The 10,076-nt window shown below is 47.4% G+C and overlaps 2 protein-coding genes across 2 annotated transcripts in view; both read left to right on the top strand.

Annotated features, from left to right (window-relative positions):
- Positions 1-1,404, top strand: part of LOC101856199 (adipocyte plasma membrane-associated protein) — a 10,928-nt gene extending 9,524 nt beyond the window's left edge. The window contains exons 6-7 of the mRNA XM_013085425.2: positions 363-605; positions 1,393-1,404. Coding sequence (XP_012940879.2) covers positions 363-605; positions 1,393-1,404 — 255 coding nt within the window. The remainder of the gene's footprint in view (positions 1-362; positions 606-1,392) is intronic.
- A 247-nt stretch (positions 1,405-1,651) lies between these two features.
- LOC106012438 (trithorax group protein osa-like) lies at positions 1,652-6,319 on the top strand. Its single transcript, XM_013085424.2, has one exon. The coding sequence runs from the start codon at positions 1,742-1,744 to the stop codon at positions 5,981-5,983; it is 4,242 nt and encodes a 1,413-aa protein (XP_012940878.1). The 5' UTR covers positions 1,652-1,741; the 3' UTR covers positions 5,984-6,319.
- Positions 6,320-10,076: the final 3,757 nt, after the last annotated feature.

Raw genomic sequence — 10,076 nt, 5'->3', positions numbered from 1 at the left:
GTGTTGGGTTGGGGATAAGATGGGGTGTGAGGGGAGCTGGGATGGGGAGGGACAGGGAGAAGGGGAGGGACAGGGAGTAGGAGGAGGAAGAGAGAGGATGTGAGGGAGAGGGGTGAGGGGGGATAAGGGGAGGGGGAGGAAGGAGGGGAGGGGAGAGAGAAGTTGTGAGGGAGAGGAAGGAGAGGAGAGAGAGGAAGGAGGGAAGGGAGATGGTATACAGGAGTGAGGAGGGGGCGGGGAGAAGGGGAGGGAGGCGGGGAGGGAAAGGAACGATTAAGAGGAGGGGGAGGGAGGCGGCACCAAATCCTCCCTTCTTCGTTACAATCTTCTCTTGACCTGCTCGTGCCTTTTATTGTCCAAAGCGGCGAACAATGCAGCAGCTGAAGATGATGTACCACAAGAGAGGGATGGCTGTCGAGCTGGACGACAGGGGGCGGGTCAGGAGCAGCGTCCATGACCCCACGGGTCTCAAGGTCTCTGAGGTCATGGAAGTCAAGGAGACAGACGGCATGGTCTACATCGGCAGTCGAGACCAAGACGCCATCATACGCTTCCCGCTGCCTAAGTCTTATGGCACAGACCTCAGCGTCACGTCAACGTTACAGGTAAGTCTCATGTGACTTTGTGCTACAGGTAAGTCTTATGGTGCAGATCTCAGCGTCACATCAACGTCACAGGTAAGTCTTACGTACACGACGCCAACGTTACAGGTAAGTCTTACATGACGTCAACGTTACAGGTATGTTGTACGTGACATTAATGAAACAGCTTACGTAACGCCAGTGTTATAGGTAAGTCTTACATGACGCCAATGATACAGATAAGTCTTACAGTGCAGATCTCAGAGCGATAACAACTTTACAAGTAAAACTTACTTGACGTCAACGTTACAGATAAGACTTACGTGACATTAATGGTACAGGTAAGTCTCACATGACGTAAATGATTCAAGTAAGATTTATGGTACATACTTCAGCTTAACGTCAACGTTACAGGTAAGTTTTACATGACGTCAGTTTTCAGGTAAGACTTATGGTAGAGATTTCGGAGCGACGTCAATGTTACATGTAAGTCTTATATGACATTAGACGTCAATTGTACAGGTAGGTCTTGCACGCACACAGGCACTCGGCCTTTTCTCAGTTGCTATACTCAGTGTTTCTCCATTATAAGACTCGGTGTTTTTCAGGAGCTTAACTCAGTTTGTTTTCTTTTATTTCTATGAGTTACAGTAGTCAGTCTTCGGCAACAGTTTAACGTGAACTATCTCGGCTATTTGTTTTCGGGTTCGCCGAGGAGCTTACATTTCAGTGACGTATATTTCAGAGGTTTGAAAGAAACGAGGCAAGTGTTTAAAATTGTACCCAATACATGTATTTAAATGTATCACAGGAGATCGCTTAGTTCCCCCCACGCATGCCTGTCCTACTTCTTTACTATCATATTGTTGTTTTTGTCTGTTTTCCTCCGCGCAACACTGAATGGACGTTATTGTGTGGAAACTCAAACCCGACGGTTATTGGCAAGTACTCTTGTCTGGTTTGCTCCTTCTTTCCTGTACAACATCTGCCGTCCTTATTTTTTCTCCTCCTTTTATCTGTATGGTGTATGTTACTCTCTAGTAGTATCTCTAACCTCCGGCATTTGTATGACCTAAGTTGTGTTGCAAGTGTCGTTAAACTTTTATTTTTAAAAAACCCAAACAACTACATTCAATCTCAAACTTAAAACGTATCCCTGTATGTCGTCCTGGTGTCCTCAGGTCCTTCGGAGCAGGTGCAGGGTGAGCGAGGACAAGGTGGAAGCCATGCGCCTCTCGCTACAGCGCAGATACCAGGCCCAAAACCGGCCGCAGACTTCACAGGGCACCGCCTCTCTCCCCCCGCCCACCCACAGACGCGAAAGTTATGCCCCTCCCCCGAGGCCCGTGTCACCCTCTAGGGGCATGTCTTCGCCTCCAGCGGCCGGCTATATTGGGTCTAACATGCCGCAAAATTACAACGCCGCAAACTTGGGCCACGCACCACAAGCCCAGCGTGGGCCGGCTTTGCCCTCCCCCCAGCAGGCTCGCGCTCCTTCAGGATATCCTAACGGACAACAAAATGGTTTCCAGAGCCGTCAACAAATTAGACATCCCAGCTACCGACCCCCACCCCCTACACGCTACAGCGCTGGAACTCCTTACACCCAGTCTGGTCCTTCACATACCCACCCATCACTCATCCGTCCCAGCCAATCACAAACCCCCCCAGGCTCCTTTCAACAAACCCCGCCCATACCAAGTTACCCAGCCAATCGCGGTTTAAATCGAGCCCCTCCCATGAGATACCAGAACCTAAACTTCCGCTCTCAGACACGCCCCGGCGCTTCTATGAACCAGGGGAGACAACAGCCTCCCACAGGAAGACGCACCCCAACCCTAAAGAACGGAGAGTTCCCCTTTGGAATCGACCCGTTCTCCTCCGGACCTCCAGTCGATGTCCCGGTCATCCAACAAGCCTACAGCGACCGTGTTCTAGCACCGAAAACGCCAGCACCCGCCGGGGCTCCCAGCAAAAAGACAAGCGATCCACCACAGAGTCTGGCGTTTAAGAAGCTCAAATTTACACTGTCCAGGCTGAAAGATGTCATCCACGGGGACTCAGAGCCTGCCAAGTCTCCGGAGATAGCCAAAACAAAACCGCCGACATCCCAACAGCGCCAGACACAAATAAAGCAGGTGGAACAGCCCCGAAAGCCGGCACCACAAAGCACAGCATCCTCGTCAGCGGCTCAAAGCTCAGAATCCTCGGCCGCAGCGATCAAAGACGCACTTAGCGGGTTCCTAGGCCGGGTTTCCCAGGGCACAGCCAGCGGTCAGGATGGTCAGAGCGGTCAGGGAGGGTCCGCCAGAGGAGGTTTCATGGCGTTTATTGTCCAGCCAACAACAACAGCAATGCCAACCTCCTCAGAACGCCCGACCTTCCACCCCGCCTCCCCGGAACAACCGCCATTATCCATAGACTCCGCTCCTTACGCCACGCTGGACTTGGGTCCTCTAAACTTAGGTCTCTCCGAAATGATGCAAAACCAGGTGCCTGGTGGCTTGATGGAGCAGACAGACCAGTCTATCAACACTCCAGCGGGACTATCACGTGACCCCGGATCAACCACATCTAACTTAGTGCCAACAAATACCAACAGCAACCCGCTGTCCACAGGCAGTTCACCACAAGGCAATCAAAATTCTCCCTCAAACTCTCCGAACCAGGCCTCATCAGCACCGGCAAATTCCGCACAACCGCAGAGTGCTGTAGTCCGCACTGCACAGAACTCATTCGCAAACCAACTTATCCCTGGTCCGTCCCCACCAAACCCTCAAGCTCCTCAACAAAGCGCGGTCCCAACAGGACCGAAGTCTCCTCATCCCGTGACCCACAACCAGCCGGCCGGCGACAGTCAGGTACCGGTGCAGAAAACTGTCGCCATCACCACCACACAGGAGGTCAATAACAAGGAACCGTCGTCAGACATCCAAAAACTACAGATGTTTCACCCTGGTGACCAGGGAGGTCGCAACAACTTCCAGAACGAGGCTCAGACCAAAGACTTCTCCTCGCTGGGAGGTAGCGACAAGAACGTCATCAAACCATCCCCGGGTATAGCTTCACCATCGGGCCAACTCGGAGCTCAGGGCAGCCAAAACATCCAGCCTCAGCCTCAGCCTCAGCCTCAGCCTCAGCCTCAGCCTCAGGCCCAGGCCCCTTTCGTCCACACGCATGTACCAAAGGACCAGCCACAATCACCCCCCGCCGGTGTGAATGGCCAGAACAGCCAAACTCAGCCCCATACAGGGCGAACAGTTGTACCCAACACTCAGTATTTTTCGGGGGGAAATCTAAACAACCAACAGCAGCAGCAGCAACAACAACAACAACGACAACAACCCCCACCACCAATGACTCCGTCTTTACAAACATTTCGCCCACCACCTCCCTACCCCAATCCCTCCCTAGGGAACACAAACGCTCACAACAACCAATCCCCTCCACACGGACACTCAGCGCAGACATTTGTACCAACAGCTCACGTCCAACCCATACCTGGGACGATGAACAACGAGAACAGCCAGCCTCCAGTTCCTCCTGCAGCGAAGAGACAAACCTTCTCGCCAATGCCCCAGACAAGCAATACACAGATGGCTGCTCAGCCTTCTCGGTCTTTTGACACATTCCCAGCGACTGCCACAGCTACCGAGCAGAGCGTCCCTGGTAACCCAGGCGACCCCCAACCTTCCTTCTCCGGAGCAGCCGCCATTCACCCCAAACAGGCACAGGCGGTCCATCAACTGGACGTTGGCACCATGTCTGACCAGCCCAAACTTCTGGACGAAATCGTAAACGAAGGAGTCCCAAGAGTTACATCGAACCCCAAAAACCGAACAGGGGTTACCTCAGACTTCCCCAGTCCTCTACAGAGCTCACCAGTTCGATCAACCAATCCGGGCAACTTCCAGACACAACAACAGACCGAGGCACCACGAGAAAGTTCTATTCCCAACCCAAACTCGCGTGTGAATCCTATGTCCCCCGTACAACCGGCCACCACACAGGGAGATTTCAAAGGCTTCATCCAGATCTACAAAGGGCCGGGCGAGTACGTCCTTATTCCTCTGAGTCCGTCGAGCCTTTTACAGGTTCTCCAGAACGAGGCTAAGAAAGCCACATATCCAACACAAGTCACACAAAACGTGAATACTCCGGTACATCCTTCTTTTGTGACGAGCCAGCCGGGACAAACAAGTCCACCGAATGCCCCCGCTGGCCAACAAGAACAAGCCCAGGAAGTCGGTCAAGGGGGACAACCAGGTAAAGGGCAGTGGTCTCAGCCCGAGAGTCCACAACAGGGAATCTCCTCGCTGCCACCAAGTCCTCAGTTTCACAATTCACAGCCAGCGGTCAGTTCTAGTGGTCAGTATCAGCAGCCCCCATATAAACAAATGTGGCAGCCCACACAGACGCAAACACGGCAGCCCACACAACATCCCCCCGCCCCGTCAAGACAAGACCAACTCGTCACCACAGCACAAGGAAGTCACCAAACTTCACAAAACGTCCCCACACAACATTCACAAGAACCACGAGAGAATCAGCCAAATTTTCCACAACTTTTTACCCAAAATCCGCAACAGCAACTCCCAGTCCAAGCTTCCTCCCAGCACCAGCAACAAACGCCTCAACCGGGGCAACAGCAAAACGCTCAACAGCGACATTCTGAACAAGAGTATGTCCACCAGCCACAAAAACAAGAACAACAACAACAATATGATATCAACCCAATGTCGCCTCAAACTGGACCAGTGTATAATCAGCAGACTCCGCCTCGCCAACACAGCCCTCATCCCTCACAGGGCTCCATGACGCCAGTCCAGCAACAACATCAGCAGTGGAACCCATTGCCCCCTGCCGGAGTACAACCACTGCAACAGCAGCAAATAGGTCAAATGTGGCCGTCAACACAGCAGCAATCACCTCCACAACAGCAGCTCTGGCAGCTGCAGCAGCAGCAGCAGCAGCAACAACAGCAGCAGCATCAGACAGGCGAGAACCCTCCACCCCAAGGTTCTGTCCAAGGACAAGGCAATGCCGTAGGATTCCAATCCCTGCCACAGCCGTCTATGACTCCCCAGGACCTCGTCCGCCTGACTCAGACCGTCCCCCGCTGGTCTACCACATCAGCCGCCCACCCTCACACAGATCCTACACGCCCACAGCCACGGGTCACACAACAGCCTCCGCAGAACCACGCCCACTCTGTGGCCGCAGCCAACAACCCGCAGTCGCTCGCCTACGTCACCCAATGGCAGGCCTCGACGTCACACACATATACGCCGGCCCCTCCCTCACCGCAAAGTTTCGCCCAGTCGTTGCTTGACGAGTCCCCAAATAAGGAAACGGCCGCTCACGACAGTTTCGCGCAACAGGTTCCTCAAGATCGGGGTTAGACAAAATGTAAAATACACACGAACAACAATTTACAAGAGACAAATTGTGAAACTCATTCAAATATAAACGTGTATCAGACAAACAGTGAGTACACACAAACAGAAACTTTTTTTCAAACAAACCATGAGCTCACTCATCAATATAAACTTTTTTTTTTTTTTAAACAGCGAGAACACGCAGACAGAAACGTGTTCTAAAACTGTGAACTCATTCAAAGAGCAGTTTGTATCACATAGACAGTGAAGTCACGCAAATAGAAACGTGTATCATATTATAGACAAGGAGCTCACTCAAACAGAAACTATTATCAGACAAGAATTTGTGACGAGGCTGTTTTTCGTTAGTACGTACCTTTTGCGAATATTTATGAATATAGCTCAATTAACAGACATAAAGTCCTGCTTATAATTATAAGAAAATGTATATATATATATATATATATATATATATATATATATATATATATATATATATATATATATATATATATATATATAATATAATGTTTTGTCTTTTTGAGTGTCCCTACACACGTTTCTTTATTTTCTATACGTGCACGCGCCATGAAGAGGGTCGAGCCTACGTCTAAGGAGAAAGAGTAGAAAGAGAAACAAGTGGGGAACAAAACACACTCTGTATTGGCTTACTTTGGTCTTATAATCCGTAAATTGGCGAAGAAAAGATGCGACGGGCGAAGACAGTGAAGGTTTTGCAACCACCTTTTATTTTTTTTTAAAGTCTTTTCTTTTTTTTTTGGGGGGGGGGGTTGTTTTGCATTGTTTTGTTCTATTGGGGGTTGTCCTTTGTTATTATACATGTAAAATTGTGGTGACTTCATAATCAGTGACATCTCTGTGGCGCCCCAGTATGTACCCAACCCCTGGTTGACGCTGTGGTATACATTAATATGTCCCGAAAGGTTCAGATATTTTAATGCCACTGCAATTGTCCGGTGTCCTCTAAGGAATTTGGCACCACCCGTCTACGTTAGCACGAATTTTCTTTCTTTTTCTTTTTCTTTCTTTTTTTAAAAAACTAGTTTGTTTTTTTCACAGTCTAGATTGTCATCTATTATTGACCTTGTACATCGTTCCAATTTTGTTTGTTTCTTTCTGTTTTCTTTTTATTTTATTTTCATCAAATTTTCTTTAATAACTTACCTGAATTATTGCATTATATTTTTACTAACCTGTATAACAAAAACATGATTAAAGTAGTTCTAACTCGCACAGAGTTGGATCAAAGTGTGTCTTCGTTTAAATTTTATGATTTTCTCATCTTTCCTTATCTCTGATTTGTTTCATTTGTGTACTTTTTGTGGGAGATTGGAGGATGTCTTACCTCTTATTTTTCAACCATTCCTTCCATTTGTCGTCTTATTTTGATGCCCCCCCCCCCCCCCCCAACTTCCCTCGGTCTCCTGAAACTACATGTCTCAACGTGGTTCATTTAGCTCAAACGCAAGGTTTTTGCTTTATTGCCTAATTTGTTTCATAAAAGATTTTTTCTTTGGTTTTAAAGTAATAGTTTTACAGCACCTGCAACACAAATAGGTCATTTAAGTACCGGGGATCTAAGGTGTTACAAGAGAGTAACATACAAAGAGAAAAAAAAGTAGAGCTAAGGACGATAGATGATTTACAGGAAAGAAGGAGCAGACCGCACCAGAGCACCCGCCAGTCACGACAAGCGATTTTTGATCTGCGAGACTTAATATTGTGATTCTTTAGGATGTGGAATGCCCGTGTAGTGCTTTCGGCGCCATGTTTATGTATACAGGCGGACGTCCACTAGTAAGAGGAGACTACCATGGTCTACCATGCGAAGATGGTCGGGTGAGTCAAACGCAGTGGGGGCAAAAATTCTCTAGAGAATCTTTGGCGGAAGGGACGCATCTTCGGTCTATTAAATACCTAATATCTGGTGCACACTGCCGATCAAATTCAGCCGATTTGAGTCGGGGTCAGTCAGATTTTTCTCCTTTGAGAGGCAAAAGCTACCATTTTTGAGACAATACGACCAATTAGACTATCGACCTTGAAAAAACAATAATTAATCATGTGTGTTTGAGTTTGAAGATCATAATCGAATTTAGTCAAATGCCGTTGAATTATACCAAAATTGTAGCTTTTGTCCCTCCACAGAGAAAAAAATGGCTGGTCCGGACTCAAAATCAAATTTTTAGTGAATTCGATTGGCAAAGTGCGGCCTACTCGAAGTAAGTCTTCTACACTAAACTTGCACCTCTCCTCAAATGTCAAACAGCTATCAACAAACAGTTAATAAACAGATATATACAAATCAATTTAAGGTCGATCTAAGAATGAGACGATTATTTCATCCCCCCCCCCCCCCCCCCCAAATAATATTAAATAAAAATCTCGTTTTTTTTCCAAGCGTTTGGAGAATCAAACGTTCTACGTGAGCTCATCAAACAGTTTCATTTGGTTTCTTCTCTTCAGAATTTGACCAAACCAAATTCGGAATTTCCTAAACTCACCGGGTTCCCCAGATTGTTGAGTTTTTAAGCTTATGAACTATCTCTAGCTGCTGTTTACATACTACAACGGTTGGGAATCTGCTAAATGGGCACTGTCGTCATATACTACTAGACCATAAAGTGGAGATGGTCTTGGGTGATTAAAGTTTATATAAATACAATGTACTGCAATGTCATCCGAGAGGCGGAACCTCAAATCTAACTCTAACGTCCATTTCCGACACGACTGTACCAAAAGGACCTTGGTAATTCCTCGAATAATCCAAATTCAATACCATCCCGTCGGGGGTTCGAGGCAAGATTATCCAAGAGCTTTGGTTCGGTTCGGTTTGCTAGCCAGATTGAGAGCGCAAAGCGGCTATCGTAGCACAACGATCGGTTTTGTCCTTGGAGTAACTAGTAATAGGAGAGGGCGCGAGTCGCGTAACGTGAATCTGCAGCACAGACGGCGGTCGGCCATGTTTGTGAGATCAGCTCAGTTCCCTCAGTTGTAAACTTAGTGTCGACCAAACGGCAGTTTGCGTAGCGTTTGGGTCTGGTGGGGCTCTCATTCAAAGGTCCCGGGTTCGACTCCGAGTAGTGACGGAAAAATTTTGTTCTCTAAAATTCTACATTCTCTGTCGTCTGCTTTCGTCTCCACTTTCTGCCCCCACCTCCTCAGGGCTCCGAACTCTTTCTGCAGCCTTTGTACTGCCACTCCTTGGCTCTTTCTTACCTCTTTCTTTCATCCACACCCTTGATCTTCGGGTAGGAAAGATCTACCCCTAGCCTTCCCGGACAAGGGCGAAAAAATCTCAGAGGTCCCGTATGCAAAATGCGCACTTATAAAGGACCCTTCGTGGTCTAAAATCGATAAGAGTAGGCTTCGGTCGCCACCCGGGCAAAATTTAAAATTTCCTACCATCGTTTAACGTTTAAAGTCCTACCAATGTTTAAAGTGTCCCTCGCGCTCTTAAGACTTTATGCAGTTGCGAGTGCCGTAAAACATTTAAAAGGCCTACGAAAAATGTTTTTTAAAATATCAGTCTCTAGCAAAGGCGCTGAACTTGATGAAGAAGTGCCTTCTGATTTAGCCATATATGCATCTCACAGTCAAAACAGAATGAAAAAGATTGAAGAAAATTCAGTTTGCCATGATGATAACTGCACGTATGTGCATAGATCTAGTCTGGCATACTTGTCAATTTGTTCTGAGAATACAGTTGCTTACATTGCTGGTTTTGTATTTTTAAGGTTGACAAAGCATTTGAAAATGTGAAACCTTAGTTGACTTCAGTGTGTCAAATGTAACTTCCTCGCTGTTTTTGAAGTCTCGTGGAGGTTTGACAGTGCCTTCAAAGAATGTCATTGAAGTGTGGTTGGCGTGTGAATAACATCTTCGATGCCATGTGTCGTCTGTCTGTGCAGGGGGTGGGACATTGTCAAATGAGAAAAGTCACAAATTAGTGCAATATGTATTGAAATTCTTCTTATTATAAAAGCCTATCATTTCAAATTTTCTATTAATTTTTTAATACACTTAACAATATTTTGTAAAATTTTGATAAAGTGTCTGGGTGTTTAAAAGATGCCCCTCCCTACTCGCTTTTTTT

The sequence above is a fragment of the Aplysia californica genome, unplaced genomic scaffold, assembly GCF_000002075.1.
Source record: "Aplysia californica isolate F4 #8 unplaced genomic scaffold, AplCal3.0 scaffold00373, whole genome shotgun sequence".
Classification (NCBI taxonomy): Eukaryota; Metazoa; Mollusca; class Gastropoda; order Aplysiida; family Aplysiidae; genus Aplysia; species Aplysia californica.
This window is presented reverse-complemented; position numbering and strand designations above follow the sequence as displayed.